Source organism: Mustelus asterias, chromosome 6 (assembly GCF_964213995.1).
Source record: "Mustelus asterias chromosome 6, sMusAst1.hap1.1, whole genome shotgun sequence".
Lineage (NCBI taxonomy): Eukaryota > Metazoa > Chordata > Chondrichthyes > Carcharhiniformes > Triakidae > Mustelus > Mustelus asterias.
This window is the reverse complement of record NC_135806.1, coordinates 3,788,796-3,812,432: the sequence shown is the minus strand read 5'-3', so window position 1 is coordinate 3,812,432 and position 23,637 is coordinate 3,788,796. Positions and strand designations below refer to the sequence as shown.

At 44.5% G+C, this 23,637-nt stretch overlaps 1 protein-coding gene across 4 annotated transcripts in view; it reads left to right on the top strand.

Moving 5' to 3' along the window:
• fktn (fukutin) overlaps window positions 1-23,239 on the top strand; it is a 28,707-nt gene extending 5,468 nt beyond the window's left edge. For all 4 annotated transcript variants that reach the window (XM_078213925.1, XM_078213926.1, XM_078213929.1 and 1 more), the window contains 8 exons: window positions 2,003-2,062; window positions 3,863-4,060; window positions 7,528-7,805; window positions 11,026-11,158; window positions 13,340-13,469; window positions 18,272-18,405; window positions 20,740-20,864; window positions 22,646-23,239. In XM_078213925.1, coding sequence (XP_078070051.1) covers window positions 2,003-2,062; window positions 3,863-4,060; window positions 7,528-7,805; window positions 11,026-11,158; window positions 13,340-13,469; window positions 18,272-18,405; window positions 20,740-20,864; window positions 22,646-22,859 — 1,272 coding nt within the window. In that variant the 3' untranslated portion in view covers window positions 22,860-23,239. The remainder of the gene's footprint in view (window positions 1-2,002; window positions 2,063-3,862; window positions 4,061-7,527; window positions 7,806-11,025; window positions 11,159-13,339; window positions 13,470-18,271; window positions 18,406-20,739; window positions 20,865-22,645) is intronic.
• Window positions 23,240-23,637: the final 398 nt, after the last annotated feature.

Here is a 23,637-nt window from a genome sequence, read left to right as displayed (position 1 = left end):
AGGACGACAGATTTCCTTCCCGAAAGGACATTAGTGAACCAGATGGATTTTTCCGACAATGGTTTCATGGTCATTTCAATTCCAGATATTTTTTATTGAATTCAAATTCCACCATCTGCCGTGGCGGGATTTGAACCCCGGGTCCCCAGAACATTAGCTGAGTTTCTGGATTATAGTCCAGCGATAAAACCACTAGGCTATTGCCTGCCCAATTTCAATCGTCTTTCCTTAGACACCAGGCCAGTCTTAGCATCTCACAATTGTCCAGCTGAGCTTAACTGACTAGACACAGATTGGGGATCGAACCTGCTGTATTTCTGGGGTGAAGAGTTGAAACTGTACCACACCTGCAGCAATTTCAGCTCCATTGCCATTTTTCAAAAGAAAATATTTATTGTTCTGTATTTTTTAAATTTAAATTCCGTGGCTGGTATTTAACGATCTTGCTCAGGCGAGACTTGTAAAATCCCACCTGAGACCAACAGAGAATTCCGTTCTGCAAGCAGAATCGGGGTGGGTGTGCCAGTAACATTCCAGCCATGTCTTCATCTGAGGATATTGCCTTTCAAAATGTATATTTTAAATCAACTAATGCAATTGTAGATGCTGTTGAGCCTGCCACATGAATCCCACCTATAAATTGTACAAAATGGGGCGGCATGGTGGCACAGTGGTTAGCACTGCTGCCTCACAGGGTCAGGGACCTGGGTTCGATTCCCGGCTTGGGTCACTGTCTGTGTGGAGTTTGCACATTCTCCCTGTGTCTGCGTGGGTTTCCTCCGGGTGCTCCGGTTTCCTCCCACAGTCTGAAAGACATGCTGGTTAGGTGCATTGACCTGAACAGACACCGGAGTGTGGCGACTTGGGGAATTTCTCAGTAACTTCATTGCAGTGTTAATGTAAGCCTTACTTGTGACAAATAAATAAACTTTAACGTTTCATTTTAAAACTATATTGTTTCAGAAATGGACAGATGGGCTGACCACAGATATGGGAATTGGGTAGTCCTCTGCATTTCATTATTTTTTCAAATTATTTTGACTATTAGAATATTTTATTTATGCTACATTAAAAGAAAATCATTTGGACAGCACATTGGTTTTTACATATTTCTATCATTGCGTGACGACGGTGTGTGGTATCGTGTGGGTTGTTCTCGGAGTTACTGATCTGGGCTGTTTTTCTGTGGGGTTCCAATGAGCAGTTACCACCTTTCTCCTGCATGAAGGGGAGATCACAAGGAAAGGTCACTATCGTATCCTTGTTATAAATTCTCGCCTGTTCCAGGCTGGAAGGTCACTTGCCTTTTTTGTCTTGTATGTTTCTTGGCGAGGCATTGAAAGATGGGCAGGATTAAATATTGCATTTGTAATTATGTTCTATTCATTGAATAGGTAATGAATAAATGCAATATTATTCACTTTAGCTTTCGCTGCCAGTATTTTTTGAGAAGATACTCTGCATCTTTTTAAGTTCTGAATGTTGAGCAGGTTCTGCTTATCGTGATAGATAGGCAGCCTGTTGTGGTCGTCCGAGACATTTCTGAAAGAAATTGAAAATTTCACCTGAGCTGTAGGACTGGAAGCAAAAACAGTGTTCTGCAAAGTCTCATGGACAGGTATAAGTGGGAAGCGCAATGAGCTCCTTCTGCCATTAGAGGCTGCTTTAACATTAATATAGCTTAACAAGGAAAGTCAAATATTTTTCATATCCCTGAAGTCCTTTTCACATCTTGTTCCCGAAACCCAACTGTTCTACAGAGCCCAGACTAGAAAAACTCTCAAAAACCATCTGAATCCCGAGATGAACCTGTTTATAGGCTGTACTATTTGATTTGATTTATTATTTTCACATGTATTGGGATACAGTGAAAAGTGTAGTTTCTTGCGCTCTATACAGACAAAACATACCATTCATAGAGTACATAGGGGAGAAGGATGTCTATGTCATGTACATACATTAAGATTTACAAGGAATATTTTGTTGTGTTGGTTTATTTTAGAATGGGGAAGACATTTCTGATTTCAAAGGAAGTTATTCCATGGAAGAGAGTGTGCACTGGGTATGTACATCATTTAGACTTCATTGCTGTTCTGTTTTGTAATTCTGAATAGGTCCTGGCAGAGACGAATTAAGGAAAGAACTTGTAGTTATACTGGTGCCTTTCGCATCTTTGAGATGTTCTAACATGTTTTACATACAATGAGCGGCTTTCAAGTAAAAGCAAATTACTGCGGATGCTGGAATCTGAAACCAAAAGAGAAAACGCTGGAAAATCTCAGCAGGCCTGGCAGCATCTGTAAGGAGAGAAAAGAGCTGACGTCTCGAGTCCAGATGACCCTTTGACAAAGCTTTGACAAAGGGCCATCTGGACTCGAGACGTCAGCTCTTTTCTCTCCTTACTGGTGCTGCCAGATCTGCTGAGATTTTCCAGCATTTTCTCTCGCGAGTGGCTTTCAAGTGTAGTTACTGCTGTTATGTAGGCATAGCTATCTTTTTACGCGCATGATCTTGCAAACTGCTGTGAAATGTATTCGTCTGTTTCTGCAATGAGATAAGAACATTGGCTAGGATACTTTTATAACCCATTTTTGTTCCAAACACCACTTTCAAATCCCTGGGATGTGAGGGTTGACCGAGAAGGAGAGATTGGGTGGAATGGGCCTACTTTCCCTGTGAGTTAGAATAAGCAGTGATTGCATTGAAACGTAGAACTCTGAAAGTTTTACAGGGTAGTTGCTGAGAGGCTGATACCCCTAGCTGGAGAGTTGACAACAAAGGGATATAATCTGAGGGTGGGGATTCAGCCATTCCAAGCTATGAGGAAGAGAAATGTCTTCACCCAGGTTTGGGAATCTTTAGAATTCTCTACCCCACAGATTGTTAATGCTCAGTCATTGTATTTATTCAAAATTGAAGTGTTTTAGATTTTTGGACACTAAGGGAATCAAGGAATGTGGGGTTAGGGTGAGAAAGTGGAGTTGACAGAGGGGCAGCCAGGATTTTTCGGAATGTCAGAGCTGGTTCACAGGGTTGTAAGGTTTGTTCCTGCTCCTAGTTTGTAAATCCTGTTAAATGGCAGACTATTCCACAAAGAGTTTTGGAGTCTGTCTCTCCACCCATCCCAATGACTTTTACTGTTCATTTCCCTAACACCCATATCCCTCTCTTGCCCCCAATCCACTGCCTTCCCCCAACACTTCTCTGACAAGATTGCTAATTACTGTGGTGAATTCTGACTCGGCTGAAATGTGCAAAACCTGATGATGAGACTTCCGAATCCACTTGGAGTGGTGGCCATGCCTCCGCCTGGAACTGGAGTTGGATGGCAACTTGAATAAAATTGGCCAGATGACCTTGTTTCCGTGTTCTTCCCCCAGCAGGATGGAGATGCATGATCTCTGCAGGGTTTGAGAGCAAGCTGGTTTATGCTGTTCCTGCTCTATGTAATTATGCATTCCTATCTGCAGCCTGATGTAAATGAGTTTTGCCCACCGAATGAGCAAAGATAGGAAAGACTCCTATCTATCAATTCATTCATCACAACATAAATATATTTGTTAAATTTGAAGGTTAGCTACTTCTGCCTGTTCCCTGAACCTTTCTGCCTATTAGACTCTGACTCTGCCTCTTTAACATCAAGGCTGGCACCACCATGTACTGCCCTCTGTAGCTCACGTTTGGTCTTTGATTCAACTCGAATGCCCGTAGTCTCCCAGCACCCCACAGCCAGTAAACCTGGGGATCATTTGTTTGACCAAAGAAGCCACACTCGTTTTGTACAAAGGATTTCCTGCTTTTATTAACTGTGGACAGCGCTTTGTTGGTAACTTTTTAATGCTGAACGTATGTTCTTTCCTAGAAAGTGGTCAAAAAGTTTCTTGCTTTGGTATCGGTCCACAACATTCCTTTATACCTCATTGATCCTTTGGTTTTGGGGCGAATGAATGAGAATGTTCGCCATGAGGAAAGCACAGGCAGTGGGCTGACCTGCAAGTATCTGTGTGCACCGAGGGAGTTCACCACGTTTGCACTATTGGACAAATTTTGGAAAAATGAAGTAAGTGCCAATACCTCCAGTCATGCAATTATCTTATTTTCTTCTAATAGACAGGGCTTGTATTTCTATAGCAGTTGATGTAGGAAGAGGTGCGATATGGTGCCACACGCCATCCTGATTTACACAGGAAACATAGAAAGTAAAAGCAGGAGGAGACCATTCGGCCCTTCGAGCCTGCTCCACCATTCACCATGATCATGGCTGACCATCCAACTCAATAGCCTGATCCCTGGAACTATATCATCATTCCTTCAGTTGCCGTGTCAAAATGCTAAGAATCTCTTCCCAACAGCACTGTGGATGTACCTACATCACATGGACTGAAGCAGATCAAGAAGGCAGCTCAGCAATACCCTCTGAAGGGAAATTACGGATGGACAATAAATACTGGCCCAGCCAGCGACGCCCACATCCCATTGATTAATACATTTTTAAAAAATGAAAAGGGCTGAATGGCCTTTTCTTACTCCATGCTTTATGACCTGATGATATATATGTGACAGATACTTTCATGTTTAAATTATAACCATGCACATTATATTTGTGAATAAAGTTTTAATGTGACTGGTACCTTCGGATTTTCGAAACTGACTTCACTTGGTTATTCCCTGCGGGAAGCTATGCTTTCAATTGTGCAGAGGATGAAGGAGGGATCTTTTTGAGATAATGCTTTGAGATAAAATTAATCAAATCAGAAATTCCTTCAGTGAAGAATAAGTGCATAATTCTTTAATATCTGTCAAGTGTTATAGAGTTCAACATCCATTTACAACTCAGATTCCACCTGCTGAAAAGGGATGATTTATTGAAGCAATGTTTAATTTCTAACTGAGGGTTTTGAACAATTATGAAACAAACTTGAGGGGAATACTTACTAATTTTGAAGTGAAGTGAGTTGCCTGGACTAACTACACCTGTTTGGCAGCCCAAAGCTTCTGCTCATTTGAGAACCTCATGTTGGATGCCTGCAGTGAGAAAGGGCACCCTATAACTTTGAAACATGCTTTTCTTCATCATAGAATCACTACAGTGCAGAAGAGGCCATCAAGTCTGCATCGACTCTGACAGAGTATTTTACCCAGGCCCCTTCACCCGCACGTTTCCCATGGCTAATCCGTCTAATTTACACATCTTGGGACACTAAGGGGAAATTTAGCATGGTCAATCCACCTAACCAGCAAATCTTTGGACTGTGGGAGGAAACCGGAGCACCCTGAGAAAACCTACACAAACACAGGGAGAACATGCAAACTCCACACAGACAGTGACCGGAGGCCGGAATTGAACCCGGGTCCCTGGCGTTGTGAGGCAGCAGTGCCACTGTGCCGCCATGCCATTCAATGTGTTGAAATTATTGATTTTTAAAAAAATGTGCTGGTGACAGATATTTATTTTGATCTGATTTATATCTTTTTATTCGCTTCTGTCTAACTAAAGTTCATTACACATTAGATTTAAGCTACCTTCACAGTCAACATTAATCCTAATCTAATTTGCCCAGTCGCTTCAGTGGATGAAGAGGAACCTCTTGCACCAGTTTTAACCATATGAAATCAAACAATGTTTGAAAATACAGACTGATTTTGTATGTTATCACTTACTGAAGTGGGGTTTTTCTCTCAGGTACTAAGTATTGAGCTGAACCCAGCTAAACACAAAGACTCGCGAACAACAGTATGCTGGTTAAAGACGTATTTATTGACCAACATGTGTCGGGAGAAAGGCAGCCGGACTTGAGAACTCCTTTCTGAAGTTTATAATGCAATGGCAAAATGGTTATACATTTTTGAAACTTAAGTTCTCCCGCCTACCCTGTCATAGAGTCATAGAGGTTCACAGCATGGAAACAAACCCTTCGGCCCAACTTGTCCATGCTGCCCTTTTTTTTTAAAGCCCTAAGCTAGTCCCAATTGCCCACATTTGGCCCATATCCCTCTATACCCATCGTACCCATGTAAATAGAGTCATAGAGGTTTACAGCATCCTAACTGGATGCTCCAATCGCATAAGTACACTTTATTTACCTTGGCCAATTGCATCCTACCTTCCAGCAGAATTAGGAATTAATTGGTCTCGAGGACCCAGAAGTTCCTACCCGCTGTTGCTAAGCAACCTCACTTCCATAAATCCGTAAGGTTCAAAGGTTGCTTTCTCACCATAAGCCGCAGAGTTGAAAAGGTGACATTCCCATCACCTCTTTCTGCCGTATTATCAGTAGGAATTGAATATTTTATATACTTTGTGAATACTTCTATTCATTTTCTAAAGTATGAGAATTTGAACTCTCCATGATTTTTCTGATAACATAAATGTATTCTGTGGTTTATTGTTCCCAAGAATGTGGCCTGTCAAGTTTACTCTTCCCATTATGCTTCAGGGCAGTTTGCATTTTGGCCAAGGTGCACAATACATTCAAAAATACTTGTTCAAATCTAAAATAGGATGCAAAGCTGGGCTGAAAAATGGCAAATGGAGTTTAACCCTGATAAATGTGAGGTGATTCATTTTGGTAGGACTAATTTAAATGTGGATTACAGGGTCAAAGGTAGGGTTCTGAAGACTGTGGAGGAACAGAGAGATCTTGGGGTCCATATCCACAGATCTCTAAAGGTTGCCACTCAAGTGGATAGAGCTGTGAAGAAGGCCTATAGTGTGTTAGCTTTTATTAACAGGGGGTTGGAGTTTAAGAGCCGTGGGGTTATTCTGCAACTGTACAGGACCTTGGTGAGACCACATTTGGAATATTGTGTGCAGTTCTGGTCACCTCACTATAAGAAGGATGTGGAAGCGCTGGAAAGAGTGCAGAGGAGATTTACCAGGATGCTGCCTGGTTTGGAGGGTAGGTCTTATGAGGAAAGGTTAAGGGAGCTAGGGCTGTTCTCTCTGGAGCGGAGGAGGCTGAGGGGAGACTTAATAGAGGTTTATAAAATGATGAAGGGGATAGATAGAGTGAACGTTCAAAGACTATTCCCTCGGGTGGATGGAGCTATTACAAGGGGGCATAACTATAGGGTTCGTGGTGGGAGATACAGGAAGGATATCAGAGGTAGGTTCTTTACGCAGAGAGTGGTTGGGGTGTGGAATGGACTGCCTGCAGTGATAGTGGAGTCAGACACTTTAGGAACATTTAAGCGGTTATTGGATAGGCACATGGAGCACACCAGGATGATAGGGAGTGGGATAGCTTGATCTTGGTTTCAGATAAAGCTCGGCACAACATCGTGGGCCGAAGGGCCTGTTCTGTGCTGTACTGTTCTATGTTCTAAAATATATGTTTAATTTCCATGGCAGTAATTATGTGAGCATCTATGCAAGTAGTACCTTTGTATACAATAAGTATAAGGCACATTATGGTCCTTATTCTAAGTTAATTTCTCCTGTTTACGAATCTTAGTCGTTTTTAAAATCTCAGGGCTTTCTGAACCCCTCTAACACTTACTAAATAATTTATTTTGAAATCTTCTAAGGTGTTCCTGAAGAAAGAAGCTGAAGAGGAGGGTTTTCAGTGGATGGAGTTGAGTGGTAAGGACCCAAGGCTGGCTGGAATGGATGGTCTTTCTGGTACAGAAATTCCATTGCACTACATCTTTAAGCTGCAGAATCACGCCATCCACCTGGTGATATTTTACGAGAGGAGTGGAAACTTCCTGTGGCACGGACAGCTGCGGCTCAAGCAAAACGCAGACAAAAAATTTGTGCACTTCCGAAAGCTGCATTTTGGGCGTTACCCTGGAGCCTACAGCAAGTAAGTGGACACCAGGTGATCCGAGACTCGTAAGAGATGGGCTGCTGGTTGAAATCAAGATTGTTTGATAAGACGCAGGGAAACTAACCTCTGTAGACCTGGGGAGGCGATGGTGACGTGGTAACGTCACTGGGCTAGTAATCCAGAGACCCAGGCTAATACACTGGGGACACAGGTTCAAAACCCAACAAATCAGCTAATTTAAATCTAATTTAATAAATCTGGAACACAATACCATCATTTTGGGCAGCACAATGGTTAGCACTGCTGCCTCACAGCGCCAGGGATCCGGGTTCAATTCTGGCCTCGGGTCACTGTGTGGGAGTTTGCACATTCTCCCCATGTCTGCATGGGTTTTGTCCCGGTGCTCCAGTTTCCTCCCACATTCCACATTCCAAAGATGTGTAGGTTAGGTGGATTGGCCATGCTGTATTGATCCTAGTGTCAGGGGGTTAGCAGGTTAAATACGTGAGTTTATGGGAATAGGGCCTGGATGGGATTGTGGTCAGTGCAGACTCGATGGGCCGAATGGCGAGCTTCTGCGCTGTAGGGATTCTATGATTTCTTTTGCCAATAGAAAAGGGCCTGCACCTCTTCAGTGCCTTTCAGAACCTCAGGACATCCCAAAGTGCTTCACAGCCAATGAAATACTTTTGGAACTGTCACTGAGAGGCCCACCTGAAGGCCAGAAGATATAAGTGTAGGTCACCATTAACATTTGAAAAGACTGGTAGCTAAATCTATACAAGTCTTGTGAATTAGTGAGGGAGGTAAAGATAGAATAGCAAACACCTCGGGACTTCATTTAAGTACTCAGTATCAATGCAATGATATAGCCTTATGCTTCCAAGCAACCTATAATCTATTCCATCTTATTTGGACCATATATTTAAATAAACATACGTTTTGCATGGACTTTAACCTATGTTCGTTTTTAACCTTGTGATGGTATTTAACCAAGTAAGCAACTGAGAAATCATGAGATTGTAAATAGATTTTTCCACTCAGCTATGTTAATGTTTTGTTAGAAACTATTCATGCATCATCTCCAGCAGGATTATTGATCTATGGTGATTGAATAGATCAAATTTTATATTTACTACATGAGATGTGGGTTTCAAATTGGCATCACAGTGATTTTTTTATTCATTCGTGGGACATGGGCATCGCTGGCTGGCCAGCATTTATTGTCCATCCCTAGTTGTCCAAGGACAGTTGAGAGTCAACCACATTGCTGTGGCTCTGGAATCACATGTAGGCCAGACCAGGTAAGGACGGCAGATTTCCTTCCCTAAAGGGACATTAGTGAACCAGTTGGGTTTTTCCGACAATCGACAATGGTTTCACGATCATCAGTAGATTCTTAATTTCAGATATTTTTTATTGAATTCAGATTCCATCATCTGCTGCGGTGGGTTTCGATCCCGGGTCGCCAGAACATTAGCTGAGTTTCTGGATTAATAGTGCAGTGATAATACCACTAGGCCATTGCCGCCTCCATTGCCAGTGTATTTTCAAGCATTCTTCCATTAAATATTCTCAGTTGCTATCCTTGATTGGAGGTTTTCAGATATGCATAAGATTCTGAGAAGGCTTGACAAAAGAGATGCTAAGAGGCTATTTTCTCTGGTTGGAGAGTCCAAACCCAAGGTGGTTTCTCAGGATAAGGGCTCAGCATGTGGTCTGAGATGTGAGATTTCTACACTCAGAAGTATAGAAATCTAAAACAAAGTAAATTGGCATCACGGAGATTAATATCATGCAGAGAGTGGTGGATGTTCCGTCCTGTTGTCTATCCAAGGCTAATACCAATAGGTATTTGGACTCTCAAGGGAACAAGAGATATTGGGCGAGAAAGTGGAGTTAAGGTTGAGGATCAGCCCTGATTGTATGAAATGGCTATAGGGCCAGAAGGAGAGGCAATGGCATAGTGGTATTGTCACCTGACTAGTAATCCAGAAACCCCAGGGTAATGTTCTGGGGATCTGGGTTCAGATTCCACCGTGGCAGATGGTGAAATTTGAATTCAATAAAAATCTGTAATTTAAAAAGAAAGTCCAATGATGACCATGAAACCATTGTCAACTGTCATAAAGTGGCACAGTGGTTAGCATTGCTGCCTCAGCACCAGGGACCCAGATTCGATTCCCGGCTTGGGTCACTGTCTGTGCAGAGTCTGCATGTTCTCCCCGTGTCTGCGTGGGTTTCCTCTGGGTGCTCTGGTTTCCTCCCACAGTCTGAAAGACATGCTGGTTAGGTACATCAGCCATGCTAAATTTTCCCTCAGTGTACCCGAATAGGCGCCAAAGTGTGGTGACTTGAGGACTTTCATAGTAACTTCATTGCAGTATTAATGTAAGCCTACTTGTGACACTAATAAATAAACTTTAAAAATTTATAAAAACCCATCTGGTTCATTAATGTCCTTTAGGAAAGGAAATCTACCGTCCTTACCTGGTCTGGCCTACATGTGACTCCAGACCCACAGCAATATGGTTGACTCTTAAATGTCCTCAGGGGTGAGCAATAAATGTTGGCCCAGCCAGCGACGCCCACATCCCATGAATGAATATAAAAAAATGGTCCATTGCTATTTCTTACGTTACTATGCACAGTATTCAAAACAGTCCTACTTCGCTAGTCTTTAGTCTATATTCACAATTAGAATTAATTAGCACTAATGATAATGTACTTACTTGAAATGTCTTGATCAGAAACTCTAGAATTTAGACACTTATGGAATAAATTAAGTCTTGGGATCAACACATTTGCAGCAACTTTTGTCAGTCGACAGCAGAGTACCTTTTAAAACTATTCCACTGGAATGCCCGGTACTCAGTATCATAACTAGTTTCCCTGGCTTGGAAAGTCAATAGAGAAATTGCAATTTATCACCAAAATAATGCGGAAAAGAAAAATAAATGTATTTACAGGTCCTATGTGGAACCTCTGTTTTTAATAAATTCCACTTTATAATCCAAGTACAGGACTAGTGATGCTGGGCAGTATTAGCCAAGGAGATTCCATACCAAGCATGTTCACACCTTATCATTGCCTGAGGGTGTACTTGTAAAACATGCCCTTGACAAAGCTACTGATCTATAATATTGTCTCTTGCCTTACTTACCTATGCATTGCAACCTCGAGCAATGCTGCCTACAGGAAGAAGAGAGAAGGGTTCATTAAATTATTTTGCTGACATTGTTTTTAACTTTTACAGACCTGAGCTGCATCTGGCTTCAATTGATGGACTAGAAATTCATGTTCCGAAGGAAATAGCCAATTTTCTAGAGGAGGTTTCTCAGTCCAGGTTTGTTGAGTGCAGATACAAGGAGGCGAGAATGTTTTATCAGGTTAGTCTGAACTCCAATAAATTCCTGATTATTATTAAAATTAAGGCCAGGGCTTGTTGCCATTAAAAAAATCTGCAACACAAACATTGAATTAATTTTGTTTTAGAATTAACATTTAGCAACTAACTTTCAGCTGCATATTCCACAATTTTGGTGAATGGAGGTAGGTACATTTTGGGGTTTGGGTGGGGGTTGGAGAAGAGAATGGATTTGACCTGAATACACCTATCCATTTTTTGGACATAATTTTTCACTATTGAGCTAAATAACAGCTTAATAAATAATGGCAGACTGGTACAAAAACTAAAATCACATGGGATTTGGGGTGGGCTGGCTGGATGGATACAGAACTGGCTTGGTTATAGAAGTGGAAAAGTGGAAAAGCACCATACGACTGAAAAAGTGACGAAGGAGCAGCGCTCCGAAAGCTAGTGGCGTTTGCTACCAAATAAACCTGTTGGACTTTAACCTGGTGTTGTTAGACTCCTTACTGTTGGTTATAGAAGACAGAGAGTAGCGGTGGAAGGGTGTTTTTCAGAATGGAGATCTGTGGCTAGTGGTGTTCCACAGGGATCAGTGCTGGGACCTCTGTTGTTTATAGTATATATAAATGATCTGGAGGAAAATATGGGTGGCCTGATTATTAAGTTTGCAGATGACATGAAGATTGGCGGAGTTGCTGATAGTGCCGGGGATTGTCAGAGGATACAACAGGATAGAGTTCGTTTGGAGACTTGGGCACGGAAATGTCGGATGAGTTTAATCTGGACAAATGGGAGGTGATGCATTTTGGAGGATCAAATTTAGGTCTGAATTATACTGTAAATGGCAGAACCCTTAGGAAAACTAACATACAGAGGGATCTGGGCGTGCAGGTCCACAGTTCCCTAAAAGTGGCAACACAGGAGGCCAAGGTGATTAAGAAGGCATATGGCATGCTTGCCTTCATCAGCCGAGGCATTGAGTACAAGAGCTGGGAAATCATGTTGCAGCTGTATAAAACCTGGGTTAGGCCACATTTGGAGTATTGCGTGCAGTTCTGGTTACCATACTACTGGAAAGGACATGGAAGCTTCGGAGAGAGTGCAAAGAAGATTCACCAGGATGTTGCCTGGTCTCGAGGGTGTTGTGCTATAAGGAGAGGTTGAATAAACTAGGATTGTTTTCACTGGAAAGACAGCTGAGGAGAGACCTGATAGAGGTCTACAAAATTATGAAAGGGTATAGACAGGGTGGAAAACGGAGGCTTTTTCCCAGGGTGGAAGTGTCAATTAAAAGGGGCAGAAGGAGACCATTCAGCCCATCAAGCCTGCACTGACAACAATCCCACCCAGGCCCTATATCTATAACCCCAAGTAATTACTCTGCTAATTCCCCCAACACTAATGGTCAATTTAGCATGGCCAATCAACCTAACCCACACATCTTTGGACTGTGGGAGGAAACTGGAGCACCCGGAGGAAACCCACACAGACACGGGGAGAACATGCAGACTCCACACAGACACCCGAGGCCAGAATTAAAGATAGAAACGAGAAGCAGGAGGAGACCATTCGGCCCTTCGAGCCTGCTCCACCCATTTTCATCATGACTGATCATCAAATTCAATATCCTGATCCTCCCCCCCCCTTTCCCATCATATCCCAATGATCCCTTTAGCCCCTAAAGCTATGTTTAATTTCTTCTTGAAATCAGGCAACGTTTTGGCCTTATCTACTTTCTGTGGTAATGAATTCCACACATTCACCACCCTCTGGGTGAAGAAATTTCTCCTCACCTCAATCCTAAAAGGTTTACCCCCTTATCCTCAAACTATGACCCCTAGTTCTGGACTCCCCCACCATTGGGAATATTCTTTATTCCCTGGATCCCAGACACTGTGAGGCAGCAATGCTAATCACTGTGCCACCGTGCTGCACAACTTCATAATTGCTCCTCATTCACTCACTCAATTCCAAATTTAATTTTATAATTCTGTCAGTTTACCCATCACTGTGCCTCCAGCATTGTTATATCTTGTTTAGGTGGGAGGCATTACAATTAACAGATCACGTTATTTAAAACAGGTTTGGCTACAGTCATATAACAAGGCTAACTACGTTCACAAGGGTGTATCTATTTTTAGTGGGTGGTTCCCTGTTTCTCTGCTTTATATCCCATTGTACATCTGTTTAATTATAGGTGTACCCTGAGGACACATCCCAAGATGCTATGGAATTTAAGAAAAAGGCGAAAGATTTGCTTCATCGGGCTGCAAGGATATTGAATAGACAGCGGGTGCCGTTCTGGCTCAGCAGTGGAACGTGCCTAGGTAAAGTACCAGGTGCAAAATTTGGAATAGTTTTCTGAAAATGTACTGAGATTTGCTTTGGAAACATAATTGTCCGTATAGCGCGCAAGAAACAATGCTTGTCACTGTATACTAATACACGTGACAATAATAAATCAAATCAAAAAATTCCAATTAATGTTTTAAATTAAAACAAGGAGGGAAGGTTAGAGAGGACGTGAGAGTATTCAAACTCCCAGCAATCCGTGAAGTTAAGCTTTCCCCCGCGGTGTGTGGAATGTAACGATGTAATGAAATCATTGCAACAACTGTGGGTGGAAACTGCAACCACAAGGGGTCAAACTGATGGAGATGAAAGAAGCTGAGAGATCTGAGAAGAAACTTACCCGAAACCAGAGGAAGGGAACTGTCTCGGGAATGACCATTAAGCGGGATAGAAAAGTGTGCAGTTAGAAAATTGTGTCTGTCAGGTAACTGAAAGAATTGTCCGTGAAGGATTAATGAATAAATTTTGGATTTCTGGCAGTTCAAATCAAAGACCACTTTAGGAAAGAGAATGGAGGGCGAAGAGGGTAAAATGTGGCACGGCAGAGGTGATATTGTAAGAACTGAACCTTCAAGGACAAACGCAAGGACACAGGTTTCAAAGTAAGCAGCCTTGAGTAAGACTAGTTATTATTTTAGAAGATTCCTCCACCCACCCACCCCCTCATCTCCACCCCACCACTGATTATGTCGAGCAGACGCCGAACAAGAACGGATGGAGTTGATCTCCTTCCTTCTCCTTCAGGGGGAAGCACGGCGGCACAGTGGTTAGCACTGCTGCCTCACAGCACCAGGGTCCCGGGTTCGATTCCTGGCTTGGGTGACTGTGTGGAGTTTGCACATTCTCCCCAGGTTTCCTCCGGGTGCTCTGGTTTCCTCCCACAGTCCAAAAGACGTGCTGGTTAGGTACATTGGCCACATTAAATTCTCCCTCAGTGTACCCGAGCAGGCGCCAGAATGTGGTGACTAGGGGATTTTCACAGTAACTTCATTGCAGTGTTAATGTAACCCTACTTGTGACACTGATAAATAAATAAACAGATGCCATACCCAAAAAGGGTGTCAGCAACCGCTAACACATTGACTAGGTTGTTGCACCATGGGTGCAAACGGGGCGTTAAATCCCACGAGAATCAAAAAAATGAAACAAAACTAATAATATCATTAAAGGGCTTCCCCGCTGTATAGTCCCCCCCACATTGGGATCCCCCCCTTCCCCACGTGACGCCATGTGGGCGAGGCTTGCATCAGGTTTTTGAAATGGGGAAGCAGGTGAAGGGAACCCGCTGGGGGCACAGTTAAATATGACCCCCCACCCCCGGGGGGAGAGGGATATGCCTGGGCTGTAACCTGGCAAAGCCCCCTGGCACTGCCCCCTCTGTGGTGCTGCATGGGTCAGCGTTGCCCATGTGAGAAGGTCTCCATGTGCGTTGGAGGGGGGGGGCGGTTTGTTTCTTATCGGAGATTATGGAGTCTTTTTTAATAAAAGCAAATTACTGCGGATGCTGGAATCTGAAACTAAAAGAGAAAATGCGAGAAAATCTCAGCAGGTCTGGCAGCATCTGCAAGGAGAGAAAAGAGCTGACGTTTCGAGACCAGATGACCCTTTGTCAAAGCTAAAAGGCAGAGAAAGTGGGAGATATTTATACTGCTGGGTGAGGAAATGGAAGATGAGTCATAGCCACAGAAACAAGGGGAAAGGCTAATATGTGCTCCTTTCTCCTCAACCGTGGATTCCTATCCACAGTTGTCGACAGGGCCCTCAACAGCGTGCAGTCCATCTCCCGCGCCACGACCCTCACCCCCGCCCCTCCCTCCCAGAACAAGGATAGAGTCCCCCTTGTTCTCACATTTCACCCCATCAGCCTCCGCATACAAAACATAATCCTCTGCCATTTTCACCAACTCCAGTGTGATGCCACCACCAAACACATCTTCCCTTCACTCCCTCTGTCAGCATTCCGCAGAGACCGTTCCCTCCGGGATAACCTAGTCCACTCCTCCACTATACCCAACACCTCTCCTGTCACTCGTGGCACCTTCCCATGCAATGGCAGAAGGTGTAACACCTGTCCCTTTACCTCTTCTATGTTCACCATCCAAGGTCCAAAACACTCATTCCAGGTTAAGCAGTGTTTCACTTGCACCTCTTTCTATTTGGCCTATTGTATTCGCTGCTCTCAATATGGTCTCCTCTATATCGGAGAGACCAAGCGTAGACTGGGTGATTGCTTTGCTGAGCACCTTCGGTCTGTGCGCAATCAGGACCCTGACCTTCCGGTTGCTTACCATTTTAACACACGATCCTGCTCCCATACCCACATGTCTGTCCTTGGCTTGCTGCAATGTTCCAGTGAAGCTCAACGCAAACTGGAGGAACAGCATCTCATCTTCCGGCTGGGCACTTTACAGCCTTCCGGTCTCAACATCGAATTCAACAACTTCAGATGATTAGCTCTACCCCACCTCCACCCCTTTGTTTTCATTCTATTTTATTTAATTTTTTACTGTTGTCTACCTTTTATTTCTTTATTGTCTTTCTTCATTTTTCTTTCCCCCCACTCTTTCCCCCTACATCATCCCCCTTCCCTTATCTTTTCTACCCCCGCCCACTTCCCCTTCTCTATATTGTACCTCTGTCCCATTTCTCCCCTCCCCCTCCCCCCCCCAAACATCTTCATCTGTTACAGTTTACAGCTTCTCTGCCGTTTGGACATTCACACCCTTTATTCTCTCTATGGACTGCCATTAGCAGCCTTTCCCCTGGTTTCTGTGGCTATGACTCATCTTTCATTCCCTCTCCCTGCAGTATAAATATCTCCCACTTTCTGTGCCTTTTAGCTTTGACAAAGGGTCGCCTGGACTCGAAATGTCAGCTCCTTTCTCTCAGATGTTGCCAGACCTGCTGAGATTTTCCAGCATTTTCTCATTTGGTTATGGAGCCTTTTTTCGATCTCGTGATTCCCGACGTTGCTGGCTTTTCCCGGCCCCGTCCCGCCAGTTTGATGTCCTCTTCGCACCAATTACCTGGTGAGAAATGTCACTGGGCAGATGGAGAGCTGCATGCCGGTTTTCTCACCTGAGCCAGCACGTGGTGTCAAAGTGATAAAACTCCATCCTTTAGATTGGTCCATGGTTAATGTGGCAGAGCACTGCAGCGGTTTGCATCGCCTCTGAGTATGGCTGACCAGGAATCTCTCCCACTCTGGCTGAGTTGATATGGACTCCTTTCTGGAAGAGCTCGAGGTCCCTGGCTGCAAGTGAGTTTGGTGGTTCCAGTTCACTGTGCTTCTTTTTGCCAGTTGGGCGGGGGGGTGGTGGAGGGGACGGGGTGGGGGTGGGGGGGGGGGGGGGGGGGGGATGGCAGAGTTGAATGGGGCAAGTGTGGGGATGGAATTACTGATGAGCTTCGAGATTCAGTGAATATTTTTACAAAGGTGAAGTGGTTGGAGTCAGTGTAAATAGCCCTTTGAAAGAGTGGATTTTCATGGGCCAAAGGCTTCTGATTTGGTGGGGATTTTTCAAGTTGCAAGATTTTCATTTCTGTAGTGCCCTCTGAACACCCCAAAGTGCTTCACGGTGCCTGGTATACTTTAGAAGTATAGTCATTGTTTTAATGTCAGGAAGTGTGGAATACATGATTTAGCAACTTGGGGCTGGAATTCTCCCAAAAATATTTGAAGTTCCCAATTGGCGTGAAAACGGGAGTAACTCCCGCTGGTTTTTTAAGCGGGATTTTCAAATGAATCTCCCGCAGTCGGAATACTGCAGAGAGCCCAAGCGTGATTCCCGCTGGAAATCAGGAAGCGGGGCCTATTCCCTCTGGAGAGGCCGGCAGCAGAGCGCTGAGCGGGTCACTGCGCATGCGTTGATCTGTCAGCATGGAGATCAGTGCATGCACAGTAGCCTGCACTGCTGGCTTCCCGATCGCTGGCCAGACCTCCCCCTGGGCAGTCCCAACCATCCCTCCACTGCCGGGCAGTCCCGACCCCTCACCCCCCACCTGGATGACCAGCCCCGATCACCTCTTCCCTCCCTCTGCCACCGATCGCGAATGCGGAGTGGCAGCGGGATCCTGTCCTACCCCCACCGATCGCCCCCAAGAGGCCCCAGCCCCCTCTGGCCCCACCCCCGATTTCCAATTTTTGCTATTATAATGGAAAAAACAACATATTGCTAGTTTACAGATAGCACTTCCAGTGGAACCGGGGATCTGTTGGGTTTTTTCCAAAGTTATTGTGGTTGGTAAAATTCTGAGGTTATTACTTTCCCTCCTTTCAGAAAGGAAGTGATGTCTTGATTATTGCAAACTTTTTGGAAAGTGATGTTGAGCTCAGAAACAAAATAAGTTGCTTGGGGCGGCACGATGGCACAGTGGTTAGCACCACTGCCTCACAGCGCCAGGGACCTGGGTTTGATTCCCAGCTTGGGTCACTGTCTTGTGGAGTTTGCACGTTCTCCCCGTGTCTGCGTGGATTTCCTCCGGGTGCTCCAGTTTCCTCCCACAGTCCAAAGATGTGTAGGTTAGCTAGATTGGCCATGCTAAATTGCCCCTTAGTGTCCAAAGGTGTGTAGGTCAGAGAGTCAGTGCAGACCCCCTGGGATTAATTACCTCCCTGTGCACTGTAGGGATTCTCTGATTCTTCTATGAAGTGACATCAAGTCCAAACGTGGTCTGTTGATGTTGTTTGTTACAAATGGTTTGATATTTTGCACTTTAGTAGTGCAAGCTGAGGAGGATAAATGTTGCCCCAAATGTTTCTTTCTGATCTTTCTAGGGTGGTTCAGACAATGTAACATCATCCCATACAGTAAAGATGTGGATTTGGGAATATTGATTAAGGATTATAAGGCTGACATTACCACAGCGTTCCAGAGGGCAGGACTCCCACTAAAACATAAGTTTGGCAAAGTGAGTCATCTGCATGCTTTGCTGCATCGTCATGCATTGTATATTTCTTCAATAATTGAATGTTTTATGTTAATGATTAAATGCTTTGCATCTACTGGAATCGGTTACAGTCAGGAGTTCCTGAAGACACAAACCACGTGATTGGCTCAAGTATTATTTAAACTTGATGATTTAAAAATGGTCACAAATTCTGTTCTGTGAGCGGTTAGCTCACCTGCCGTCATTATAAAATTAGGACAAAGCTTTGATAGAGCAATCTGTACAAACCAACCAATGTTAACCACTATAAAACTAGACAAATCTTCAAGTGGCCATGTTGTTTCCCCGTATACACCAATTAGTAAATTTGAAAATACCCTAAGTAAAATAACAGTAATGTAGATTCTCCCAGCCCACTGCATTGCTTGAGCAGCACAGCAGGCTGGAAGACAGTGGAGGCTGTTTCGCCGACTCCCTGCTGGACATCAAGACCTCCACGCACCTCCGTGGCTAAAAATTCCAGAGTAACCAGCTCCACACTGGAAATCAGGGAGGAGCTGAGTACAATATTGGAAAATTGGGATTTCAATTTCATTAGTGGATCCGTTAGCGTCTCACCTGCCACCCGCCCCCCCAACTCCAGTGTGATTTACTACTGCTCCAACTAACAGGGAACTGGCAATCTGACCCCGCTGGAGTGAAGAGAGGCCATTGAGGCCGCCCCCGGGAGGTCGGGGGTAAGGAGGGAGGGGTGTCCCTTGGGCAGTGCCAGCCTGGCACTGCCCAAGGGGCAAACTGGCACTGCCCACCAGGCATCAGGTAATACCAAGGAGGCGGGGTCAGAGGGGCATTGCCTATTAGGGGCAGGGCCTATTGGGGTAATTAGTGGGGAAAGGGGGGTGGATCCCACTGCTATGTTGCACAGCGATCACACGCAGAGGGAGGGAGGACAGTGATCTGGGCTGGCCATACAGATGGGGGTTGGTCGGGGCTGCTTGGGGGTCAGGCTTGTCTGGGGGGTGGGGGGCTGGGGGTCATGGCTGCCTGGGGTGAGGGGTTATCGGGAGATCCGGGCTGGCTGGTGAGGGAGGGGATGGCGGTATTGGGGCTGACCCAGGGAGGCCAGTGATCAGGGGGTAGGGGGCTGGCCAGCGACCTGGAGGTTGGCAATACACATGCGCCGCTCTCCGCGCTGACAGATCAGCGAATGAGCAGTGGCCCACTCAGTGTTATTCTGCCGGCCTCTCGGTGGGAATAGACCCTGCCCACTGATTTCCAGAGTGAATCTCACTTTGGCACTCTGTGAAGCACAGACTGCTGGAGATTCATTCTGGAAATCACATTTCTTAAAAAAAGCTGGATGTACTCCCATTTTCCCACAAATTGGGGACTTAGAATTTTTTTGGCCATAATTCTGGCAAATAAATGAATTGACTGTTAAAAGTGATTTTATGAAGTTTCTCCAGTACAGTCCGGCCCATTCTGTGAACCCTGATGCACAAATTCTGTTGCAAACACAGCATTTAGATTATTTAATTGGTCTGTAATGCTTTAGTTCCTGTTTGTGTGCTGTATGTTTGATTGAGTGCGAGAGAGAGAGATGCATCGTCAGAGTTTCAATGTTTCACGCCTCTTCTGGAACATATGACATAAGCCCATATCATGTTAATAACCAGGCAGCAGTAACAGCCAACAAAATTATATTTTAATATCTCAGATTTTCCAGCATTTTCAGTTTTTGTATTTCAATAATGTCGGCAGTTAAAGTTATTAATGGTGTGTGTAAAAGAATTTGTTGGAGGCAAAGTTTAATTTTCTTGCCGTTGGGAGAACCTCTTCATTTTGCTGGGATTGGAGGGAAAAGCTTTTACTCAGATGTTGTGGCAGTCGGCTGTGGAAAATGATCTATGGTCACACGCTCCCTGGAAACTCTCGGAGGGGAAAAAGATCCCTCTGGGTCAGCAGTACGTAAACAACACGTTTCAGCAAGAACTTAAAGTTAACTTGTCCATTAAAAGGGTAAATACCTCCCTGTCCTTTCACCCGTTGCTTTGTTCTGCTGATATTTCAGAGTTTGGTTTTCTGTAGAAAAGCTTCTGTTCCTTTCTGGCGTGAGGGCAGTTCAGGCCAAGTTGTCCACTTCAGTATGTCCAGGAAAACATCTCATAAACACGTCCCCAAAACCATTTTTTGGAGTCTCAATCCTAATCTATTTCAACTGGGCTTGAATCAGACGACAGTACCTCACCCATTAGTTAAAGAAAGGCAGAATCTTGTTTAACCCTAATCTCATCAAACTATTACAAAAGCTAAAATGAATTCAGTCCGATCTTTTTATATTCTGTTTTGTTTCAGGAAGATGACAGTCTGGAGCTTTCCTTTCAGGCAGCGGATGTGAAGTTGGATATCTTCTTTTTCTACGAAGAGGATGATTACATGTGGAATGGAGGAACCCAGGTCAAAACTGGCAAAAAATTCAAGTATGCTGCCACCAATATTTATTTACTTCCAACTTGTGATCAATGTTCTGCCCAATGTTTCCTATCCATGTGCAGAATTAATTTTGTTAGGTGCACCTCTATCAAGGTCATGTGTGAATGTGCACCGCTACTCGAAGCTATCTCTTACATATAATATACATTTACCAGGGGCAGCATGGTGTCACAGCAGTTAGCACTACTGCCTGACAGCGCCAGGGACCCGGGTTTGATTCCGGCTTGGGTCACCGTCTGTGCGGAGTCTGCACATTCTCCCCGTTGGGTCTGAGTGGGTTTCCTCCGGGTGCTCCGGTTTCCTCCCACACCCCAGTGATGTGCGGGTTAGGTGGATGGACCATGCTAAATTGCAGGAGGAAGTTACAAAATAACTGGTTGCTGTGTAGGATCAAGTTAAAATAGTTGATTCACAGACACTGGTGAGTGCTGGAGTATCACATTGCTTTTTGATAAATGAGAAAATTATTTTTAAAAATGAATGAAACTAAATTGGAGTATTGTAAGCAATTTTGGGCCCCATATCTAAGGAAGGATGTGCTGGCCTTGGAAAGGGTCCAGAGGAGGTTCACAAGAAAGATCCCTGGAATGAAGAGCTTGTTGTATGAGGAATGGTTGAAGACTCTGGGTCTGTACTTGTTGGAGTTTAGAAGGACGAGAGGGGATCTTATTGAAACTTACAGGATACTGCGAGGCCTGGATAGAGTGGACGTGGAGAGGATGTTTCCACTAGTAGGAAAAACTAGAACCAGAGGGCACAACCTCAGGCTAAAGGGACGATCCTTTAAAACAGAGATGAGGAGGAATTTCTTCAGCCAGAGAGTAGTGAACCTGTGGAACTCTTTGCCGCAGAAGGCTGTGGAGACCAGGTTATTGAGTGTCTTTAAGACAGAAATAGATGGGATCTTGATTAATAAGGGGATCAGGGGTTATGGGGAAAAGGCAGGAGAATGGGGATGAGAAAAATATCAGCCATGATTGAATGGCGGAGCAAAGTCGATGGGCCGAGTGGCCTAATTCTGCTCCTATGTCTTATGGTCTAAATGTTGATTTTATAGCTCAAAACAACACAAACTACTGCGGGAAATCTGAAATAAGAACAGAAAATGGTGGAAATATTCAGCAGGTCTGTCAGCATCTGTGGAAAGACAAACAGAGTTAATGTTTAAAGCCTGTGGCATTAAATGGCCTAAGGAGCGATGGTGCAGGGTCATAGGGAGTGGTAATGGGACAAGTAAAGAAACTCGAGGAAGTGTGAATATCGGGATCCTAAATAGTTGGGCCGTTTACGCCAAGCTCCCGCTTCAGCAAGATCACAGAATTTGGAACCCAGCCAAATCGCTGTTCACAACAGCGGAATGGGAAAATCCCACTGGTGGTGGGAATATTCCGGCCTTGCCGATCAAGGCAAAGTAAATGAAACGAGAGAGGAGGAAAAGCAGAGAATCACAACTGACAAAATGGGAGCAGAGATTGCAGTCTAAAATTGTTGGACTTGATGTTGAGTCCAGAAGCCTATGAAGTGCCCAGTTAAAAGATGAGTTGCTGTTTCTCAAGTTTACATTGAGTTTCATTGAGCGCGGATGGAAAAGAGTTGGAGCAAGGTGGAGAGTTAAAATGACTGTACGGGACCATGCTTGCAGAGGTGTTCTACCGCGATCGCCCGGTGTGTGTTTGCATTGCTTTTATCATTTTGCACAATTTTCTACTGATGTTACTATGTTTGCTTAATCTGGTTTCTTAATTTTCTTACCAAATTGTTTTTGCAGATACATATTTCCTAAATTTACCCTGTGCTGGACTGAATTCCTGGAACTGAAAGTACGAGTCCCCTGCAAAACACTCCCGTACGTGGAAGCAAACTATGGCAAGAACTGGGAAACCCCTGTGACCAGCTGGGATTGGAAAAGCTCACCAGCGAACGTGCAAGAAAATGGCATTTGGCCTATCGGCGACTGGGATGAAGTTATCCAGATACACTGAGCACGGCTGCAACACAATGGCTGAGGGGATAAAAGAGAAGCAATATTGCAACAAATGAACTACATGGAAAAGGGGACTTCAGTGGTTAATTCTCTTTGTCCAGAGGATTACTAACTGCAGCACCTGGAGCTGACCAGGTGAAGGCTTTATTGTGGTAAAGGTTCTCCTTTGATTTGTAAAATAATGAAGTAGGAAGACAGTTTGAAGACTGAATTTCCCCATACTGACCCGACGTTTAGAAATTGCATTAATCAGGCCTTCAACTTCCTGCTCAGAATAATGTTCCACCGGTGAAAGTTGTGGATTGGAATTATTTTGTAAATATTGTGCGACTGAATGTTTTTATACTTCAGATTAAAATGTTAACTTATTCATTTTTTAAAAAAAGATATATTTATTCGTGAACGGAATTCTACAATTTAAAGAAACAGATAGGATTGGAAAACAACAGGGGAAACAGCTGGATATAGACACTGTGCACAAGGTGCAGCGGGCTGGGAGACTCAGGTGGAGGCTGTTTAATGGGCTTCTCGGTGGGTGCCGGGGAGATGGGGGTTGGGTCAAGGCTGTTCCGGATACATCCGGGGCGCCAGCAATCGGACCATGTGAGGGTCGGAGGGGCAGCAATGCGGGGTTGCGGGGCGGGCCAGCAGTCGGGAGGCCGGCAGTGCGGGGCTACTGCACGTGCATCGATCTCAGCGCTGACAGATCGGCGCATGAGCAGTGGGCGCGCTCAGCGCTATGCTGCCGGCCTCTCGGGTGTGAATAGGCCCCGCCC